This window comes from Seriola aureovittata, chromosome 12 (assembly GCF_021018895.1).
Source record: "Seriola aureovittata isolate HTS-2021-v1 ecotype China chromosome 12, ASM2101889v1, whole genome shotgun sequence".
Classification (NCBI taxonomy): Eukaryota; Metazoa; Chordata; class Actinopteri; order Carangiformes; family Carangidae; genus Seriola; species Seriola aureovittata.
Genome location: NC_079375.1, coordinates 11,791,467 through 11,815,623, shown reverse-complemented (window position 1 = coordinate 11,815,623; position 24,157 = coordinate 11,791,467). Strand labels below are relative to the sequence as shown.

Sequence of the window (24,157 nt, the reverse complement as noted above, 5' to 3'; positions counted from 1 at the left end):
AAAATCAACAGTCACATTCAAACAAGTGACCAATCACATTCAATCAGGACAACAAGGCCGTCCTTACAGTCTGATGCACTCTCACTTTCACTCTTGTGTTCATCACGCTGCTGCTGCTGCTATAGCTATAGGTGTTCACTCCTTCAGTCCCTGGTAAATGTTACTGTTTGTGCTGATTGATTTCTTCCTCCAGCCTCCTGCCGGTACTCCCGGCGTCCCCTGCCTGGTACATTATGAGTATTTCAAATCTGTGTCCATGAGGGTTTGTCCTGTGCAGCCCCTGGGGGATTTATTGCTCTCCCCTTTGAACCTCTGTATCTTGCTGGAATTCAGTGGGGGGGGGGGGGCGCTCCCTCACTAGCTGAGCAGGTAGTGAAAAATCACACTAATGAACTAATCAAGGCTAATGAAGTGGGACCTTGTCGTCGCATGAAACCGTCGCAATGTCACATATCCTGCGTAATTAGTTTCCTTCCATTTTCATCTGTCAATAACCTCTCCGTGGTATCTACGTGTTGCTGTACAAGGCATTTCGGTCAATATAAACAAACCATGATTGATAGGCTTATGGATTCTTATCTGTTTTATCTATGCAACTCACTCATTTAATTTGCTGATTTGCATGGCAAGCATTAACACATATATATGATGGCGTTAAAAAAATGTAATCGGTTGAGGGAGCAAATGATGGACAGCTACCAGCTCTTGGATAATTATAGATGTCATTGCAGAAAAAAAACCAACTGATCAATGGCAAAAAACACATCCTACACAACGTCTAAGGGTCTGTCATATTTTCCCACATTCCTGCCTTTGTAGCAATGCTGGTGGCGTAGCTGTGGGGGTGGCGGTGCTGGTCTGTCTGTCTGGACTTTGGTCCACACTGGAATATCTAAATATCTCCCATAAATTCTGGTACAGACATTCATGGCCCATTGAGGATGAATCTTTTTGACTTTGATGATCCTCTGACATTTCCTCTAGCGAGACCATGAGGTCGATGTTTGTGGTGTTGAGTGAAATGTCTCAACAACTACTGGATGGATTGTTATGTAATTTGGTACAGACATTCCTGCCCCCCCCCCCCAATAGCAGACACTCAATCTTGCTTCTTTACTCACCGGGGATCTTGTGCTTTGACTTGATGTTGCCCTCACACGTCCGTTTGGCTTTGAACAACAGGCCTATCTGTTCCTCTTTTGTGAGCACATCATCTGCGTAAACCTGCAGAAACAGAAAATGACAGGGTTAGTGAGTTAGGGATGTACTGAAGTGTAATGAATGTTGTAAACCAAAATCCAAATATCCAAACATCAATATGCGACATGACATTTTTTGGTGACTGTAGAAAAAAGAAGAAGAAGAAGAAGAAGGAGAAGAAGAAAAAAAAAACAGGGTGAATATTTAACTGCACATTTGTGGTCCCATCTGGGTCTGAAGCAAAGGTTTTGACTTTGCTCCTAGTGTAAAAATGAGCATGAAATGCATCAGTTAGCTGACATCCAGACATGATTTCCCCTTCCCAGCTGCTTCAGAACCCTCTAACCACTCTCTACATCCCTGGCCATATAGTGCTGCGGACAGCACAATTTAAATCCAGTTTCCTTGAGTCAAATACCCCTCAAAATGTATATTACTGACATTTTCTCAAATGGAATATGAGTGAAGGCAACAGGGTGGCCTGGACGTTACACAGCCTGCTGTGTATCTGGAAGGTCAGATTAGATTGTACTTTGACCGCAACAGTTCAGCTGTCAAATGTTCATGAGCTAAGCAGGATATTTATTTATGTCTTAACTATCATGAAGCAAAAAAACAGTTATAAAAGATTGAGTTTTTTTTCCTCCTTGAATAAACAGGATCAGTTTCACTTGTTGATCATAGTTCCAGCTCGTGTTCCTGTGGTTAAATCGTCTATGTGGTAACTAATCAGACATGACAAAGTTACAACTCAAACAAAAAAGACATTTTACTCCCAACTTTTCCTTACACCTTATATTTTCTCAGCTTTTGAACATTGTGTTTGAGTGTGGCGTGGTACCTCAGGTGCGGTTTTCCAGTCAAGGAAACATTTTCCATTCTAATAGGTCACACACTGACTGGCTTGCTGTTTGACCACGGATTACTTTTGGGCAATGACAAATGTGACTGTATTGAAAATGACCACATTCATTTCTAACAGAGCGTGACAAGAAAAGTGGAAATGAAAACATAAAAATTCAAGCCTGACGCTACACCTAAAGTACAGATCAGTGCACAAATCACAGGGATTTTCTACGCTGTCATACAGGGGTTTTCACGGTGCTTTGAGTCATACTGCAGCAAAAAAAAAAAAAAAAACGCAATATGTATCCACACAATGAAACACAAACTAATGTGTGGGCCATACAGTGTGCCTGGAGGTACGACTGAAAAAAAAACAAAAAAAAAAAACTCCCAGTCTTGTTTTTTTGGTTCAGTGATGCAGAGCAAACAGTACAAATTAAAGACAGACGTTCGCTCAGAGCAGCTGACTCCCTCGCTCCAGCTGCATTTGTCAGTTTCAGACACAAATCACAAATGTGGATGTAAAGAAATCAGATTTTGTTCTTGAGTCCATCACAGCAAGAAGTGGGCTGGTTTATGTACCGATAGGAAACTAATATTACCAGGAGGCAGTTTAGTCACAACATGGAGAGAAAGAAGCCAAAAGACGGAGAGAATGAAGAAGTTAAATTCAAACCTCTTAAAAAATGTATCACAGCACTTTTCAGGTCAAATTACATTTTTAAAATCTGTTATTAAAATGCAAGACACAACCACAGCTACTGCACTGGTTTACAAAAGGCAAAGGGAATGTGGAGATATTCTCAGGGTATTCTTATTATAATGTAATTATTACGTCCTGTTCTGTCTAAAACTACACTTACAGTCAACTGAAATGTTCATGTCTCCTTATAAATGAGATTTGAATCTGGACAACATGATTTATATATTTGTGAATGTCAGATGTTGAGAAAACCTTCCAAAAAGACGATGCTTGCATAATTGTGTTTGTGTTCAAGCAGCTAACAACTGATGACTAATATGATCAGTCCTGCAGAACATCATTGTTACTCTAAACATTTGCTGTTACTGTCTAACATTCTGTTTCTCACAATGAAAAATGCAGTGGCGCAGGAGGTTTTCAGATCCAGCACTTTTGTCATGCATTCACTATCTTACTTATATTATGAATGTACTCAAGAGGAAAAGTGCTCATTATCCCGCATCTGCTGTTAGAGTCACTAACTGTAGTGAAGTAAAAAACACATTATTTCCCTCAGAAATGTAGTGAAGTAGAAGCATAAAGTGTCAGAAAATGTACATAATCAAGTAGTTGAGTAAATGTACTTATATTCCATCACTGAAATGCTTATGCAGTTACTGTAACAGAAGTCCTGCACAGTAAGCAGTATCTACATTTGTACAGTTGGCTCCTATGAGTGACATGACAACCAACTATTGCAGCAAAGCAAACTTTTGATATATTTTCCAGACTTTTTTTTCTTTTCTAAAGCCCCCCCACCCTACCCCCCACACCAACCCCCCACCCCCTACCCCCTCTGGTGCCTGTTTATAATATGAATTAGTAGCAATAAGAAACTTCTAAATCTGCACGCTGACACAAGGAGTCATTTTTGGGAATGAGGACATGTATATACATTGTCTCCGGCGCGTGTGCGCAACTTCGTGATCTTAAAATTAAACTGTAAATACCGAGCCGTCATGGGTTTGCTGCACACAAAACCATAATACCTCAATCCATCAATATTTTCACTAGTCTCAGCCCTGAAATAAGGATGTCCAGTCTGAGAGCTGAATAAGGTTACAGAATGAAGACGTTTATGGCTTTGCACAGTAAACAACCACAGATGGAACAACATTTGACCGCAGGCAAACAAGGATAGATACTACCTGTTTACTGTGCTAACTATGCCAATATAGAATATTCCACTGACAGCTCCTGAGACGTCGACGCTATTTTCATCTAAATAACTGGCTGGTGTTACTGTAGGTGAAAAGCCTAACCAACAGGAAACCAGAGACAGGGAATCTGGATGCTAACTGCTCTGAAAGGACAAGGGTCATTATCATTACAGAATAGTCCAGTATAGTAAGTAAAAGTTGAGCAACTTTGTTTGACATAAGTGTATCTTCACAGTTTGAAGGGGAATAAACTTGCTAATGATGTATCTACTGCATATAGGAATATATTATATATTTTTTTTTACTTTTTCCTTGAGTCAAACTCTTCAAAGTGGTGTGAAATGTCAGCTAGTTTACCACACTTTGAAATCACAGGGGTGCACATCGGCTACAGTTTGCTTTTTTTCCAGCTCTTCTCTACAAACCTGCTAAGTGAGACTGCCGTTCCAACACATTAAGAACAAATATCTTAACCTTTTACAGCGCAGTTTGAGCCCCTGTGAAACATTAAACTAAAATGAAGCATGGAGTTTCGGGGGGGGATTTATTTTCTCTCTCAAAAACTAGAGGAATTTCTCCTTCATCTGCAGACTCCTGCTCGCAGGGATGTAGAAGAGTATCATTTACCATTTTAAGAAGAGAATCCTGGGTAATAAGTGCGCCCCCTGATTATTTCTGAAAACTATTCCTCCTCCACTGGCCAGCGTCCAAGCCTCCAAAGTAAACACAACTCTCACAGGGAGAAACATGGACATTCTTATTTACTGCATTTCATTCAAAACACAGTATTCCTTTTGTCAAAATGCTTTTTGAGCGTGTGCCAAAATGAAAATTAGAAAAATACACACCATATAAATATGTGTGTTTTCATCACTGGTCGCTAGAATACAAACTCCACTTGAATAAACCACAAGTTTCTATTTGTCTTTGCAAACTGCGGCTTGATGACTTAAACTGCAGCTCTCTGCAAGGATATAAGACCAATATTGAGAGAACTGTATTTAGGCTGGCGTGTCAAGACAGTGTTGAACCACTATGACTAAATACTGACACTATACAGTATGGGAGTGAAGGCACATTTACAGTTTAGTTTTAGTTTTCTAATTCCAGCATTTGCGTAGTCAATTAATTTTAGTAACCAAATGTTATATTTAGTTATAAAGGTTTAACTTGTCTAGTGCCGCGGATGAATATCTTCAGTGTTCATGTGTTGATTTTTGAATATTTTTTAGGAAAACGATAAAAAAATAAATATTAAAAAAAAAAAGTCCACCAGAAATGGAGTCATGTGGACAGACGCCATGCATACATTGAGTGGAGACACTGGGTTTCCGGTACATTACCAACAGTCTTGATTGTGGACAGCCTTATGCTTTTTTTTGCTTTTTTTTCAAGAAAGTTGTGGTTGACCAAAGCCATTTCCTGAGACGCTCCACAGTGAATCAGAGAAGCTGGAGCTTGTGAGGTAGACTTTCATTAGAAAGCACAAAACAAAAAAACAAAAAAAACCTGAGTATCCAAAAAGTTTAAACGAACCGCAACAACACCACTGAGTTCAATGGACTGTAATTTTCTGTAATAAGTCAACAATGGATTTGAATTCAAAGTACAGCCCAATGATCTCATTAGTAGTATCTCAGACCATGAAAAAGTCTTCAAAATACAAAACAATCACATAATCGTTCTGCAAAACGCTCGTTTCAACCATGATGGCGGCAGAGGTTTTGGAGGTTCAAGACAAAGGGGTTTGAACCTCACCCTGGCCTCCCCTGAACGTCAAGCGAAAAACAAAATTTCTCTGTCAGAATTAATTATATATATTCAAAGGAGAAATGTCTCCTCATGACACGTGTTTGAAAAGTTGAATAGGTGAAATGAATCAAGGTGCGGCTCACCCACACAGAGATGAATACATGTTTCACCCCGTAGCATGAAAGTGGGATAGCAAGCTACAAATATGTAGCAAAAAAGGCAAAGCTAAGGTCAAGCAAGGGAATATTCTGAGGTCCCTCAAATACAGATGTCTTAACTATATTACAGTTTGTTAATAACCCAACCAAGCAAGAACTAGTCAAATCAACTTCATTATGGTTCTTACTTCTTAACCAGCAAGACTGCAGCTTGGACCAGTAAAACACCAGAAACTGACAAACCTCTGGGGAATGATTGTAGGCGGAAAAAATGTTTTTATGTCGCTAAAATGCTTGTGCAAAATGAACATTTTGTATTTACAAGTAACATGTCTGGAGATGAGTTTATTTCACAGCTAAGAGGTGAGCTTAACGGTGGCGCTAGAGGCCCACTTAGAGTCCACAGTGTGGACGAGAGCTGACTCTGCTCAGTCGGCCACTGGCTGAAAGCCAGAGCAGCAGTCGGGACGTAGACGCCCTCCCCGTCCTATAATCTCCAGCATGAGCAAAATGAATTGATTTGATCCAACAACTGACATCCAAGAGACTTCAGTGTGATGCACCTGAAAAATGTCACTGAACAGTAATAAAGATAAAAATGACATGTGATTTGCCTGAAGACCAGAGACAGATTCTCATGTTCCGGTGCGCTGACTTCCCCCTGACCCTTTGATCCTGCCGCTCCTTTATCATTGCCAACTGCTGGCCAGACCCCCATGATCTCATCATCCTCAATCCACACCGCAGCACCTACATGCAGATCACACCCCACCCATTGATTACTATTGTATTTCTATAAACTGTCCCCCCCACCCCTTTGTTCATCCGTATAAAATGCTCCCAGTGGGTCTTCCCAGACTTCCCAGCCCCCCTCTCTGTGTCTGTGAGTTCCCTGCATAGTGGTACACCAACAAACACCTCACTACAGCAGACTTTGGAACAGAGACTGAGCGATTTCTTCAACAAGCTGCTGCATTTCTCTTTGCAGTTATGAATATACTGTATGATGTTGTGAAATAATCAAGATGATCATAGGCATCATCAATCATCATCAAGGCAGATTTCTTTGCTCATCTGAACCAAATTATCTTGACTATTTTACGTAATTCAGATATTTTCTCCCTACTGACAGATGCTTTTACAGTGTGAGATACAGGATCCAGGAATGCCTTTCATTTCAGGGTAAATATCAGGAGGATTTTGAAAATATGAGATTAGTATTAATCCTACAATTGAATTGTTTATACATGTGAGGCGAAGGGGTGGGGGGTGGGGGTATGTCAACATAAACCCTCTGATCACAACTCTGCAAGTATTTTGACTGGAAACACAAACCATATTAATTTTCCCTATCACTTCGGAGTCATCCAATAATGCCGCTCTCTGTTAGCTGATCCGTCAGCGAGGACGAGATTTTTAGGTAAATGGTCGTATAATGTGAGACTTTCCTTTCCAGATCACACTTCATCACATGGATGATAAATAATATACTGATAATATTTACTCTGGTCGCTGTAAAGCGCCTCTATTATGGGAATACAGTTGAATGTTTGTTTTATGTACGTGTTTTGGTCATTTGCCATTCTTTTCACCATAAGCTAACATTCACTTCCTTGTTGTTGGCATATATTCAAAATTTGATCCCAGGGGCTTTTTTGACTTTCCTGTACGTTTTTTTTTTTTTCTCCACAAAATAAGGGAGGGGGGGTCTAGAAAATTATAACTCCGCTGAATCTAGTTTTTAATGGCCTGTCCTCTATCTGGAAAAAACATGAATATGTTACTTTTGACATATTGCACCGCATGAATGTTTTAGCGGATGAGGTTCCTGGATATTATAAACTCTATGAGTCAGTGCCACTCCTCTTCAACTGTGCAATTTGCATTTGATGATAAAAACCACAAACCACAAGACTGGTTGTCCTTTGGAAATGCTTGCAGACCACATTCTGACTTAAAGCAGCATTTAGTTCCTAATTATACCCTGCTCTGGTCGTAAGCTTGAAGAACAGCACTTTTGTCCTTGATGGAAACATTGTGTGCAGCTCTGAGAGGCGGCATACATTTCATGGAGTCCAGATATCGGTGATTGTGTTGTTCTCTAAATTAAAAAGGACTAGTCCTTTGTGTTATATAAGTGATTTAATACACAAAGTATAGGCTGTTCCTCCAATCACGCAATACAAATGCAGCATTTTAATTTTCATCAAAAGCTTAAAAACTACTAATGGTTATGCAACAATCAAAAGCACTAAACATTTCATAATATCTTAATGGATGTCACAAAAGTGTCAGCTAATAACACATGTGGCAGACAAACAAGACAATCAGTTACACTAAATGTAAATATAGTCATTTTGTATATATGGATTATGAGGATTATGGGGTTAATAATATATATTTTAATGTAGATTTATAATCCATAGGAGCTTTTCTCTTTCTTTTTTTTTTCAGATGTAACAGATCATGTAGTTCTGTTACACCGACTGTAGCATTAATGGCGTATGATACCCTCTCAGTCACAGCTTGGCAATATCAGCAGTAATCCTCTAAATCACAGCAGGTCAGGGTAAAACATGAGATCATGTCAGCCTCCATATTAGCATTCGTGATTATTATTATTATTCATGACTCTGTTCACCAGTACAGGAATATCACACACACAAAAAATACCTGTCCACTACTTTTTTTTTTAGCACAAAACATTCACACATTATATGTTGAGAAATAGACTTCAGCTATTTAAAATTATCATTTACAATAAGTTTTCCATTTGTTAGAATCAGCTGTAATAATGAATAAAGTGTCAACTTCGTGGGTCGAATTGCAAAGCTGTAAGTCGCCCGACCTTTAGTAATTGTGAAAATGAAATAGGTGAGTTCGCAGAAAGTAGGGCTCTACAATATTTATCAAGGTGGACAGCAGGTATGTTCTAATGGCCTCATCCATTTTTAAATGAGACTTTCACCAAAATACATACTGCCGCAAGAAAGAAACCACCATTCGCCTTCACATGTCTGAAAGCTTTCCAAAGTTCATTTTTCACACAAAAGGTTTCATAAATGAATGATGACAGGGAATTGACTGTCAGGTCGTGCCTCTGCATCAGTGGTTCAGGTCCACGTTGCAGAGGTTTGTTTCTGTTCATTCCAATCAGCGTATTCATCACCGCCACTAATGTTTCTCTGTTTCAGCTGCCGATTAATCCACTTCATTTGCAGAACCTTGGTCTAGTATTGGAGCACTGGACCTCACTCTCGACATTATAATTAGTTGCCTGCAGGGAGTTTTTCAACTCGTATTCCACTTTGTTTAACATCACAGAGCCAGTGTCATTACAGAGTAACACTTCTGGATGTGTCTATCAGCCACCATGCAGCCACCATCAGCAAGCCCGCCCCTGTTTGTCATATAGACACTGTGTCAACAACACACAAGACTTTGTCCTCATTTTCCTATAAGGAGCAGCAAAATAACACCTTTATAATACGATGCGATCCAATACGACAACACCACAAACTATAGTTTCCATCTGTGGCCATCTGAGCGCTGCCATGAATATTTTTTTGGTCAATTTTACATAGTGTCAATATAATGGATTGCCTTGCAGTGTTTTTTTTTTTTTTTTTTTTGGTTACTCAGTTTGATCAGTTCCTTCCCTGAACTGATGAGCAAAACACCAAGACAAGTCGATAGAGTCTGAAATTAACAAACTGAACACATAGAAGTCTCTGCATACTCCATTACATGAAGTTTAAAAGAGTCACTGTAACCTGATGAAACCAGAAAACAAAACAGAACCTCACTAACAACAAGGGTTCATATTTGGTAGAGATTTTTTTTTAATACAGTTTATACTGAAGCAACTATCCCATTACTATCTCTGGTGGTTTTAGGCTATTTGTGCAGATTTGTGCAAATGAACGAGATGAACTAGTTTATGGAAATAATAGATCGACAGAATGTAAAAAGCTACTTTCAAATGACAGAGACTGAATCGGCAACTATTTTGATAATCAATTAATTGTTTTATTTTTTTTTTTCTGCAAAAATACCAAATCTTTGTTTTATGTGATAACAAAATGAACATGTTTTGATTTTGGATATCTGGTCGGGCAGAAAAAGACATTTGAAGACGTTTTTTATGGGCATTTTTCACTATTTTGACATTTTTTACAGTTAATCTTTAATTAATCAGTTGACTTCATTATAGGCAGATTAATCAATAATGGTAATAATCACTAGTTGCAGCCTTACAACTGTCACAGCTGTGATTGCTCTTGTCCTGATGCAGTGTCTTAAAAATAATCAGAGAGTGATTTTAACCACATAATGTGTGGAAATGCCTGTCCCAAGAGGCTACACACACACACATACACACACAAACACACCCACAAATCTTAAGTGCAGACAGTCACACAGTGGGAGCTTGGCGTGCAAAGAATTTGGCCAGTATGACCAGTAAGACTGAGCGCAGTAACGAAACACTTTGAAGTCAAAAGCCAGTGCAACGCTCGTCCTTCTGACCTTACCAACCTGATGAAAATCATTCCCGCAGCAAGTACGTCGTGTGCCATTACCAGTGAGAGCAGAGCAGAGCGCAACACGGCAATCAGTGCAGTGTGGATGTAGTTTAACATTTGAGTGAAGAAGGAGTGGAGCACAAAAAGGTGACGCATGTAGAGGACAACACTCGAAGCAATCAGCTCCCTTTTCCACTGTTAACCAACGGGGCACCAAGCAGACTGCTGCCTGCGAAAAAACTAGGACAAGGCTACTGTTTGCATAAGACCGCTAATTGTAACTGCCTTCCCAATAAAGCCTCGAAATTGTGGACTAATTAGGCACAGCATAATCACCCAAGGTGTCTCTCATTGTCTGCTAATATTCCACCCTTCTGATTTACTTATTGTAGAGGCTCACTGAAGAGAGTGAACCTTGTGCAGATGGTCACCTTGATTGAAGTGCTTTTCAATGGAGCCGTTCTAACACAGAATGAAGACAATTTAAAATCACCAAGCGCATACAAAGTCATGTCGGAGCGCTCTAATGTCAGAGAACAGCAAAGAATATTGTAAAATCATTATGAAATACGCATCTGCTTCCAAGTGTAATTCATGATGCTGAAATGTGGCCAAATTAGATAAAAGTATTCTAATTTATTTTAAGATTAATCTTAATATTTTTACTGAACCACAGATTTTCCTGCCACATGGAAATGAATAAAACATGATAGAAACGACATTACTATGACCTTCAAAGTGATATTAAAAATGTGCATATGTTGCGTCTTCCCCTGAAGCACTGCCGTAAGGGTTGACATAAATAACATGTACCATAATTCTTCTCAGCATGACGTCCAGGAAAAAGCATTTGCACGACATAAGTCCACTTGAAGCACACGCTGTGAAGGAAGATTTAATAAAACTCACATTGCAACTTCAATCAAGCAATCAAAGTCGGAGATGGTCGTTCATTCTGTGACACTCAAACAAAAGGTCAAAAGTATACAAGGCAAATGAAGGTGGCTGATATTTAATTGATTATGTTTTGACATCACTTTTCAAACGCTGCTGGCGGGCCTGCTGAGTCTATAAAAAGCAGTTCTGCCACAGATCTGATTCTATAAAGCCACTAAATGACGTGCTGAGCCATCGCTGGATTACAGAGATACATACAGTACGTACAGTGTATATAACTGCATTTGAAGGATTTCATACACACCCGAGACACAACTGTTAATGCACACAGCTGAGGATGAACAAGCTCAGACTGTCTAGTGAGTGAAGAAAATGCGAGCACACATGGGCCGCAGTGTTAACGGTGTACTCCGACTGAGAGGCCTGCAACTGGCCTGTCAGCATGAGCTTTCCACTTTCCACTTACTACAAGGTCACTGGTGCTGAGGTCTCTGAACCATGTTTTGATTTGACTGAAAATGACTTGAACTCATGGGTAAAGAGCAGAGTCCGTATAGCAAAAGGCAAACAGTGTGCACGGAAGAGGACGGTGCAAGTCCATATCACACATTTGGCCCATTGTAAACACAGTGAAGCCACACAGGAGTGTATTCTCTTTGTGCATCAGTCACTAGTACAAAACCATCTTTATGGACCGAATATATTTAGCTTTTTTTCAATAATGAAGTCCTCCATTTAAATCGGCTGGTTAGCACCAGTTCCTATGTTTAAATTTTGATCATATATTGTACATCCGTGCTTAAAAAGGAGCGGTGAACTGATGTAGAACTGATCTCCGGCACATGAAAGGATCATGGGACCAGGATTTCTGAGCTTTCCCACATCTGCATAATTATAAGTAATCCCTTTCAAATTTACCCCACACAGCACAACTTCTGCTTTGGCACTTTTTAAAAAATTCTTTAAAAGAGTGCGCTCCCGTAACATCGTCAGACAGACAAAAATGAGAACAATCAGAGCCGATGCAGCACAACCGGCGATGTAGTCTTTTTTTTTGTTTTTTTTCTATTCCATGCATTTTTCTTTTATGTCAAAACATGCCGCCTACATTACCCACAAAGCAACTGGGCCACTGGCAGTTTAATCAGCAATTCAGGTGTGTTATGCTAGCAGTGACTGATGAGCAGAGATGAGGAGCAAGTTGGGGGCGAACCAACAGCCGAACAGTAGAGGTCACATACCCAATGGGCTTTAATGCCCAGAGCAGCGAGTCCCTGGTTCGACTCCCAGCCGGCGGGCCACACAAGTCTGCTAATCTCACTTCCTTTTAACTTTCTAACACCCCCATATATACAGTTTTATTCTTTTATTTTACTCATAGTCTTTAGCTCAGATTTTCTGTGTAAAATGGTCGACATTCCCCTTCTTAGTGCATGTACACTGACACAGTCACATATTCTTTGTGTATTTGCTGGAATGTTATGTAAGCATAACATGTAATTCTGCAGCTGGGAAACAATTATGTCTTTATTATGATAAATTTGCCCATAGTGGCTGGGATAGGGAGGCGTATACTGTTTATTGAATGCGTCTTTGTGACTGTGACGACCCTCTCTAAGCAGGCCTCTCCCTGCAGGAGCCTGATGGGTGGAGTTTGGTCGTCAGGACGATTCAGCTCACCTGGACTGGCTGCACTATTTAAGCTGGTAGCAGTTTGCCAGTCTCTCTCCTCTGGTTTCCACTCTGTTTGGTTTTGTTGTAGTTTTTTTTGTCTTCAGATTGGTTTCCTTTGTTGTGTAAATAAACTTATTTTCAGTTCAACTTGTATGTGGTCTTCCTTCCTTTGTACAGCCTTGAGCCAGGTTGTCACAGTGACCATGCATAAGAAGATATGTTATACTGACAGTTTTTACAAGACATGGTATGAATACAACCTTGGAATAAATAAGAGAAATAAGAAAAGTCTTCACAGTTGATGTCACTCCAGTATCATAGTGCATGCTGAATGCAAATTCTTGACTGGCTTTTACTGGTCTTTAATGTGGTCTTAATGATGCTCATTATCCTTGAAAAAAAAAAAAAAAACCTCATCAATAATAACCCATCAAATAAGATTATTCCACACAGAGCTCTGCTTTGTCCAAAAACAACCATGCCACATTACATCACCAATAAAAAACCACTGCTGAAATAAGCCTCAAACTCTAAGGGGCATTCCAGTTCCAGAGTCACATGTTACGTGTGACTCTGGAACTACTGAAACGCTGCCCGGGTACCATACATACAGCTCCCTATGCTACACACAACAGCAAAATCCATGCATTACATTTACAGTGAGTCACCAATACATATAATCAGTGCAATGCACTAATGCACTGATTCGCTAACACGCTTTTGTTGTATGTCAAACATTAAATATGTTTTTAATTGAAAAAACCATGAGCTTAGTGCAACTCAACTCCCAAAATAAACATGCAACAAAATATAATTAGATTGACTGCTCCGATCTAATCAACCAAAATGTATTTCTTTATATAGTTATTTTTATTTGTTAGTTAAATCACCAATTGATTCATTCATTTCATGCTGTCCACTGAACGTATCGGACCACTGGGTTGGTTGGAGTCAGTCCCAGTACACATGTCACCAGTCAACCAATGAGAGACAGTGAAATTTGACCAATGACCAATAATATAATGTTGGAGGAAGAGTTCATGTGCAAAACTTTAACACTTGGAATGAATCTATCTGACCTTCAACACACAATTAACATCACGCTTGTAAATGTCAATCCCAAACATTAATTGAATCCCTCCAGGACGATACAAGTATTTTCATATGTAGCAATTTAACTTCAGATCTGCTACAACTTACTATAGCTGTGCAACCACATTCAGAGTTTGTGCTTTCGTCGGCTCATGTGTCAAATGCCGTGGAGCTAACGTAGCAGAGTTCAGCCAGACTTCGCACCATTATCTGAATTTAAAAATCGTCTGAGATTTCCCCCATCCTGCAGTGTGAGGATTTCTTACTTATTGCTGGAAAATCTGGAGCTGTGAACTGAATACTTACAAACCCATAAGCCCCTGAGTTTTGCAATGAAACTAATAAAGGTCCTTTTAAGAAATCCAGCCTCCTCTCAGCCATAAGCCTTGTGCCAGGGGAGTATCCCTGCCCAAAATTTGAGCTGCTTCCAAATCACAACCGAATCAGATGTGTGAAATCCTACTCTTCCTGCTCTTGATCACTTAGGGAATTGACTCTTAACTGTCTACAAACTCAATTCTTGTTGCATTTGGGAGAGTAGAATGAGTCTAGTAGCTTTTGTATATCTGAAACTCAATCCCTTCACCAACAGTGGGGGTAGGGCTGAGCAGAACCGTTGCTCAATGGCAAAGGTGTCTACATAGATGAGAATTTTCACATGCCAACTCAACTGAGGCACTCCGGGATTCCAGTCATATTGCCCGCAAGGAAGTCTGCACCACAATATTGATACAGCAGGTACCTGATGAAAAACGACCACAAAGGACACAAACTCATCATAGCACTGGCAAACAACCAGCGTGTCCCTGATTATTTGAAGTGTTGGGTTTTCTGTCCAACAATTTCTTAGTGCAATGTTTGAGTGAAAACAATGCCGATATTGTACAGTCTCAAAACTCAGTGAGTAGAAGAGCGATCAGGATAGAAGCCAGACCACCTTATCAAAGACTGACAGAGGCGAAGCAGCCTATCACGCTGAAATGTGTCAAGTCTTTGACACATAACCGCGGCGACGTTTAACTTCCCTGAGATAACCATCACCACATACAGCATGTCTCGGGTATTCAGCTGAAATTTGGACACTGCCTGTCTGCCAAAAAAAAAAAAAAGAAAGAAAAAAAAAAAAGAAAAAAACCTTTCATACATGACATGTCGACAATGAGAAGAACTGAAAAGAAATAGTGAGAGGCAAGGCTGGGGAGTGAAACTGTCAGAAGTAGTTTACTGGAAGCATCTTTTGCAGCGTGAAATACTTCCTCCTTTGCCTTCACTGATCTTTGTCAAACTGCTACTCCTTACCTTTTGAAGATGCGTCATTCACAGGATGACTGAGTCCAAATAAACCGATTTAAATGCATCATTAAGTTGTCAAAGTTAAAAAAATAAAAAATAAAGGCAAAAGGTAAAAAGGCTAACATTGCCACGAACTCAGCTGCATACAGAGTGCGCAGATCTTTATGAATGCTGAAGTTCATGGAGGCAGAGGCACATCATTAAAATATCAGTTAGAAGTGTAAGTTTTTCAGTGAGGTGTAAAAGTGGCATTGAGTTACACATACTCTAGCATTCTTCAAGTGGAAAAGTTAAGAAAAAAAAAAAGCAGGGGTCACGGTAAGTCAAGAAAACAAGCCCTTTCCTGAGTCAAACACAGCCATGGTATAACCTTACCATGCTGGTGAAACTGAAGCCTCTCCTATTAACAGGCACGTTATGAGTCTGACTCACAGGGCCTCTAAAAACTGAGCAATGTGTCAGTCAATACAAAGAAAAAAAAAAAAAAAAAGCTATGGCATGAGGATGTATGAGAAGGTTCAAGAAATTAGATTGTTCTGCACTTATCTCAGGAATCCTCTCAGCTACTGTAAACTGCTGCTCTGCAGTGAAATACTGATGTGAGCATAATGATGTGTGTGTGAAGGCTATATTTTCCTACTACAAGTTGCCTCTGTGAGCTGAATCCCAGGCTGATCCCAGGAAAAGTCAGGCAAACATGTGAACGGACCAGTGACGACAGCAAGTGACTCACAATCTGCAGCGACGAGCGCTGTACAGCGGCTGATAACGGCGGAGTTTACACCTCCACATCACTTGCTCTAAAACAAAATTACAAAACAGGACATCCCAAATCTGTCAGCACATAATCTCATTTGGATGGCGAAATTACATCCTAACCGAGGTGGGTATAAATAACATCTGTGCACTACAATACACCACTCTCTCAAATCCTTCAGCTACTGCTGATTTCCATTTCCTCACAGTCCATCACGCACAATTACAGGATACTCTCGAAGTATAAACATTGTCATTTTGGTGTGTTACAGTGACTCAGCGATGTGGCGTTTCATTTGCGAAGTGAGCGCAGTGTCTGTGGACCATGTCCGCAGAGCTTCTCGTGTCCCGTTGTTGCAACACTATCCTCAACTAAACCTCAAAACACAACTTTGACATTTTTCCTGAACTATTGTCACCCTTCATACCTGTTAATACACACCCATCCTCTGGCTATGATAAATGTATACTGCTCTGTAAAAAATGAAGTTTGAGGGTAATTCTCCATGCTGAGTATACAATACAGTGACTTGTGAAACAGATCATTTTAATACTAGTCCTAGTTAAGTGGTTTTTAAGAGAGCCTATAGGAAGCGTTGTATCAATGTCAGCATTTTTCTCAGGGTTGTGATTTGAAGTGTTTGGTTTATGTGGCACCATTTCAAGTATCTAACCTTCTTTATACCAAATTGCTATGAACCTGTCATAAGAACCTACAATTATCAGACTGCCACCCCCTCATACAGCAATGTGTTGTTGACTTTTTCTACATTTTACACAGTGAGACTTGTTTATAAGGGTCTGAAGCCGGCAGGAGTGACATCATACAATCCTCTAATCCTGTTCAACAGTTCAATAATGTGAACCCACTGTTTGCACTAACACCAGGCCAAACTGGCATTAGCATGTGCAAGCAGCAAAGATACTGCAGGAGGCTTGATTTTGTCTGCAAGTCAAAAATGGTACTCCTTCTCGGAGTCACAACGCATATGCATATATTGTTATATTCAGTATATTCAAGTCAGTTTTGTCTAACGGGGTTGGGTGGGTGGGGGCGCACTACTGGAATTACTGCCAAGCCCTGCCTGCTAATTAGCTATATCATGTTATATTGCCATACGCCCACCGGCTAAAAGCAGTAATTTCATAGTTGTCAGTATTTTCAAAACAAATATTATTCTGTGTGAAAGTACAGAGGCAGGCTGATAAAAAGTGTGCATTGCAAACCAGGTGATTACAGCACTTGAGACTCTATTGTCAGAAAGGTGTGGGCACAGAGAGCCTGGTGACTGAAGTATGGTGATTTCACGGAAAGAGGCTTGCAGCAACTGCCCCCTTATCTTCACTTCAAATGCTGCCGTCTTCTGTACGGCTGCAGTTCTGTAATTTCTGTGATGGAGAGAACAGTCTGAAGTGGATCCAATATAAGCTTCTATCATGTTTGCGGTGTCGATGGAGAGCCGCCACAAATGAATAGGCAATGAATAGGCCTTACATTAAATTAGCTTGGAGGAGATAACACATTTGGTTATTGCTCTTATCCCAGGAGAGCAATTTCACAATATGGAAAATGGTTTGATGATGATATTGGGTGATGACACAAACATGTTTTGATATCTAGCTTTCTCTACCAGTCCCATTGTTTTATTCAACTTATTTAATTAAACTTTCATTTTATCTAACCTTAATTTAGCCAGAGTAATAACCATAACAATAACAATAAACATTATTAAAATCATCCAAACAGCCACATGCTATTATGTATTATCATTGTCGGCGCCCTGCACTTTGGAAGGACAGTGGCAGTTCCCACAACTCTAATCCTAATTAAAGCTATACAGTTTCATCCCTCTCAAATTAGCCAACATACAAATATGTCACAACTACCTTTGGGCAAGTTTTAAGCTTACGGCCTGTTTCGTCGGTCAAGTTGAGCAGTGTGACAGCTATCAGACCAAAGGCATGTTGGCCAGTAGGGAGTTTTTTCAGTAGAAATAGTGAGGACCAGCTGATTACAATGTATAAGGAACCTAAAATTCACTAAAGTCACTCCAGGTTATTATGAATCAATATCATCTGGATATATATATATATATATATATATATGTACATATAACCTTCACAAATATTAATGGCTTTTAAATGTTATGTCACAGTATTGTCTTACAAATAATGTTGATTGTGAGCCCAGATGCTAGCCTCTGAACAAGCATTTTGTTTGTTTGTTTATTTGTTTTTTCTTGTGTGGATTTTGGTGGATTCACATGGCCAGATGGCCAGCTAGTCCTCCCTTGGCTTGGTCTGGCTTGGCTTCCCCTGCAGCTTCCCACCACTCTCATTGGCTCAAGCTAAGGAACAATTAGCAACCCGCTCCACGGGCGGATCCACAGCTGCTGAGGTTGAACTAACTGGATAAAGTAAGAAAATAAATTGTGTTAGGAACGAGGGGGCTTCCTTACAGTTTTACTGTTTTGTGAGGAGTGTGACAATAGGCTCTGAGTGTTCAGTGACCGATATCAATACTGTAAAGGCTTTGTGATGCTCACAAATCTCAGTGGTGACGGGATGAACCAAACATGGAAGAAAACCACTAAAGGACTGTTTAGAAAGAAGCCTTTACTGTGTGTAAAACACACAAATAGCAGATAACAAATCTGAATTATATGCGTTTGATTTTTTTTTTGGTTTGAAGGTGTGCAACAAACTGTGGTAATTCTTGACACTAAAATTGCACTTTGACACTTAATCATTGCTGACACACCTCCTACTGCTTTTCTTCTCCCTCTTGGGAGCAGTAAATGTCACAGTATGAATCCTGGCTTTGCAGCACACACACAAACACATACACACAAACCTGAGCTCTTCATAAAATAACCTATGGAATACAGAAAACAATACAGAAAACTAACTGATGACACAGCCTCTATAAGCAAATCTGGGTGTGCGGGTTCTCCTTTAATGAGGGGATAAGAAATGACACACAGTGGACAGCAATGCACACTGAGGGGAGCAAATTGGTCCTGGCAGGGCTTTGTTGTCCCTCTGTGTCTTAATGGGGCCTCATAAGAAAGGGAATCAAGATCAAGGCCATGTCCAGACTGTTTGAACTCCCTGAGTAAATACAGCATGAAGTAATGGTTACGTGTGCTTTAGGTAGCACTTTGCCATAGCATCTCCTGATGTCACACAGATGTTCTTTTCCAATAGATGACAGATTTATTTATTTATTGACAGTCACAATTTCACACCAGACAACAACATTTCTTTTCAAACATTGCGTGAGGACAAACAGTTGCCTTCAATACATGGACAAGTATTTGAGAGAGAGAGAGAGAGAGATAGAGAGAGAGAGGGAGAGAGAGAGAAATGGGGCAATTACACTGGTCAGAGGTGGCATATCTTGCAGCAAGAGGCCATTATAATGAGTAATTTCCTTTCATGTCACCTGTAATTTGAGAGGTGTCATCTCTTTTTTTATGGAAACGAATGAGTGTTGTATATTACATTGGAAAACAACTCCACTTTTTGTTTGTGTGCCTGAAAGATAATGAGACACTCCAGTTGGGGGTGGGCCATGTCGATACAATTAATAGTGCAATAATTACGGCAGGATTATCAAAACACTCAATTTTAGAATTCCAGATAAAACATTCAAAACAAAAGCACGAAAAGTTTAATTGACATTGAGTCAGAAAATTGTTTTTTCTGTGTGTTTTGTGAAAACAAAATTATTATAATTTAAGCATTTGAGTCTATAAAAATATGAGAATTTTGTCAGAAAATGTTTATAAAGCGAGACAGTTATTATAAGCGTCAATAGAATAAAGTATCAGCCTTACACAGCAGGGCCAGCTGCATCATGTCTTATCAAGAGAAAGTTTGCTAAATAACTCTCTGCATGAAATGGCAGACTAAGTATAATTAAAAGAGGCAATCAAACAGACTGTGGTCTCTGCAGTTTTGTTTAAATTAGTCAATGAAAAGCAAACTTGTGGAAGACCTTTAAGGAGATGCTTCATACAGTACTCCCACAGATACACACACATCCCCTCACAAGCGCAGACAAAAGGGGAAAGAAATTATCATAAGTCATGTTGGGGATGTGTTAAAGGGGCATGAAAAAAAATGAGTTTCAATATTAAAGCCTATTTCACAAATGCACCAGCAGTTCATACGACTTAGAGAGAAGTTATCTGCTGCTCCTAATTACCAGAGACAGATTGAGATGAGATTATTCCGCACACTAATCTGTGTTGTGAAGTTCCAGTGAGAATAATTTGGCGGAGATGGATAAAGCCACTCTGAAAGGTTATTCCGAGGGGCATGCAGTGTGTGCCTCTTAGGGCCATTAACTGCAAAGGCTTTTAAATGATAAACCAGGGGAAAAAGGGAGGCAGTCATTTATTACAAAAAAGCTACAGTTTGTTTGCACTTCATGGCACATTTTTCTCCAGTCTCATCCCTTTTGATGAAAGTGTAGACTACAATCATGGTTTCAAATTGATTTATCCTGCCAGTGAAAATCAAATGAGTGGTTCCCTGCTGAGAAAATTACACATACATCATCCATCTATGGGCACAATTTAACACTTCCTTATCAGTCATGTCAGTTTAGCATTACTTAACAAATAAATGTGAAATCTAAAAATTTCTGCCAAATTTCTGACGAACCAAGCCTCAAATAAAAAGAGGAAGACATTCTAGGCTAAAGTCATCAACAGATATTTTCCACATCTAGTCAAACTGGTCCAAACGGCCTTGTGTACTACAAAACATGACAGTCAGACTCACAGTCGTGTTTAGTCCAGATCTGACATAATGTTTGGCCACGGCAGGCGGATACAGATACAGCTCTAGAGCTTCCAGTGAAGATCGAGACACATGCAAGTCATCACGGAGGAAAGCGCAGTCATGAGGTAGAAATTAAACGCTCACTGAGGTTCCTGAAAGCAGTGCTTCCGCTTAATAAATGTAATAACTGAGTAAGTGAGGCAGCCAGTCACACTGAACAAAGGCTCCATGAGGTAGCGCTTTGTCTGTGAGCTGTCACTGCAGCATGCCTGCTGAGGAGTACAACACAATGGAGAGATTCCTGGTCTAGTTCTTGTATCTGCCACATCCCATCAGATAAAAAAAAATGCTGGATGATATACACAGACTCAACCAGTTCACAGAGCTGCTGCACTGCTGTAATATTTGTACCTATACCAGGATATCGTCGCTTACATGCTGAGCCCCTGCAAAGCGGCACAAGCCTGTAGTTTGACAACTGTGTATCTCAGTTGAAAAAGCTGTGTATTCTTTCTTTAAACAGAGACACAGACTTTCCACTCTTAGCTGCGGCTTTCAGTGAAATCAACGTCCCGTTTGGTCACAGTTTGGAAAAAAAAAAAAGAAAAATAAGACTTTTTTGTGGAGAGGAAGACTAAGCAAACACCAAACTTAAAAACGGGTAAACACCATTCACAGACAGAGCCTTTTAACGACTGAATGTTGAATCAGCTATAAATACACAGCTATGTTATAATTGTTTTCCTCTGCCATCTAAACCAATGAGCCTAGAGGTCCACTGCGGTACACTGATGGACCACATCACTGGGAAAATGCACTGTACCTCAGAGCCTGGGCGAACTGCCTGTTGAATGCAGAACTGCCTCAGCCAAAACACACAGAACCAACTTGGTGCGCTGCTCTGCTTGCACAGTGTGTGTGTGAGTGTGTGTGTGTGTGTGTGTCATGTGTGTGTGTGTGTGTGTGTGTGTGTGTGTGTGTGTGTGTGTGTGTCTGTGTGTGTGTATGTGTGTGCAGTAGGCCCTCTGGATATAGCTATGGCAATATTTGAGAGCGCAACTATATATCACAATGTCGGGCAAAAGTAAATCATTACAGCTGTGAATTGCTGATGTGAAACTGTTCAGGTGCTGCTGGAGTTATGAATGAAACATTTACTCCCATTGTGGCGGCAAGAAGTGCTTCAGTTCAGGCGGATGAGAGCTACACAAAGCTATGAAACAATCCATAGTAAACACAATGTGCTGCCTATTACAGGAACTAGGTTACCAGCCGCTGCTCTCCACAAACACTCTGTTGTTGTGTTGTAACTGTGGGAAGACGCATTTATTGAAACAAAAGTGTAATCACTAATAACAGCAGCTTGTTGTCTGGAGCCTTTTCAACCTCTGCAGTCCAGTTATGACACTGTCAATACTTGAGTCAATGAGCAACCGTGTCTTTTACAATTTGAGCTCACATACAACCTCCTTGTAATGCAGCTTCTTCTCTTCTGATCTTTTCAATCAGATTTGACTAATATAACCAACCCAATGATCTTTACAACAAACTTTACTAACCCTAACCCTACTGTATGAATCAAAACCTGACAGTGAGCATTCGCAGATATTATCATTATAAAGGTGTCCTCATTATTTATGCCAAACATACACATGTGAACTGCTGCAACAACAGCTGCTCCTCTGTCTGATCTGATCTGTGGACCTCCACAGTGCATCATCTAAATAACATTTTGGTCACTATAAAAAACAAAAAAAAAACAAAGAAAAACACATGATGGCATTTAAAGATAAAATATATAAAAATGACTTACCAGGCATAAACTGCTGAGTAGTGAGATGAGCAGAAAGTCCAGATTGTGGAGCAGCAGAGCGGATCCCATCCCTGACCTGAGGCAACTCTACCTCCAAGAGTCCTTGCAGGGCTCGAACAGACGCTGATGATGCTCAGATGAAATTATTTAATCTACTTAACTCTCTTCAAAGTAGAGAGAGTTGTGTTTTTTTTTACTCCATCTGGCCTCTCGATGCTTATGGCGGCTTGTGAAATCATAACTCTGTAATCGCCTCCACTCTGCCCTCGATTTAATTTCCTATAATCTACTATACGCTCAGGCTCAGCCCGCTCTCTGTATTTCTCTGCATCTGTCTTTTTTCCTCTTCTGAAATTACATCCACATGTCAGAACTATTTATGTCGCTCTCGCTCTGCGGTGGGAAGTTCAAATGATTCTTTGTAGGGAAGAAACCAACGCTGTATTTTTAGGTCTTTTAAATTTCCCCTCAGACTAAAACTTAAACACTTCAGTATGGAGCTGTGCGCCTTATGGCTTATTCCAGTCCTCTCTTCCAAATGTTAGATCAGTGTTGGGCTGAAAAAAAAAAAAAAAAAAAAAAAAAAGCCCGAAATGTGTCACTCCATCACCAGTCGCTGTTGAATTTCACAATTAGATTCCCTCTGACTCATGTCACCATCAACGCAGTCATCTAGTATATCGTGCAGGCGTCAGTGAACCAGCAGGATCTCACTCACACTTTTTTTTTTTTGCGTCTAGCTGTAAATAACAATCTTGCGACAGAGCAGAGCGTGAAATTTAAAAAATAAAAATAAAAACAACTTTGGATAGATTTGTCTACTTGGTCTGTGTGGACTCAGTCAACGCGCTGCTGCACTTCACTTTCCTTTGGTTACGCGTCTCTCTTTGCTCATTAATGGCAACACAACATGGAAATCTGTCATTTATGTTATTTCCTGAAATCCTGTTGAACTACAACACAAACTAGCGTGGCAGTTACACAGCAACTGAATGTATGAAACTCCCAAAACGGGCTCTTGTTTTCCAAATGCTGATGTAAAAAAAAAAACCGAAAAAAAAAAAAAAAAAAAAAAACCGCTTAAGAGCAGAGAGAAAACGCCAACTTGGCTTCAAGAATCTCTACTTACTATCAAGAGAGAGCCAAACTCGCCCTGACGGTCAGATCACTCGCAAACGCCTGAGTCTTTCTGCACACAGCAAAAGCAAAAGTTGAAGTTTCTCGTGTTGGGAAGCGTCTCCAGATGTGGCAGGCGGCAGGTCGTGTTCACTAGTGAGTATGTGGATGGAAAAGGGGAGGGGGGGGCGGCGGAAAGGAGGCAGGTAGGGTGGAGCGTAAAAGCCTCTCATTGGTGCGCACTCTCTTACGTTGGAATAAACCACGACTCCGAAATGACATATTTTCTCACCCCTCAAACAAACTCCACATTGAACAGATCGCAGGGCCTTTGCCAAACCACT

The 24,157-nt window shown here is 40.1% G+C and overlaps 1 protein-coding gene across 1 annotated transcript in view; it reads right to left on the bottom strand.

Annotated features, from left to right (window-relative positions):
• The window catches only part of pth1r (parathyroid hormone 1 receptor), a 47,259-nt gene extending 23,541 nt beyond the window's left edge, over positions 1–23,718 (bottom strand). Inside the window, exons 1-2 of the mRNA XM_056391690.1 lie at positions 22,698–23,718; positions 1,122–1,224 (exon numbers count right to left, since the gene is read on the bottom strand). Of these exons, the coding sequence (XP_056247665.1) occupies positions 1,122–1,224; positions 22,698–22,766 (172 nt within the window). The 5' untranslated portion in view covers positions 22,767–23,718. The remainder of the gene's footprint in view (positions 1–1,121; positions 1,225–22,697) is intronic.
• Positions 23,719–24,157: the final 439 nt, after the last annotated feature.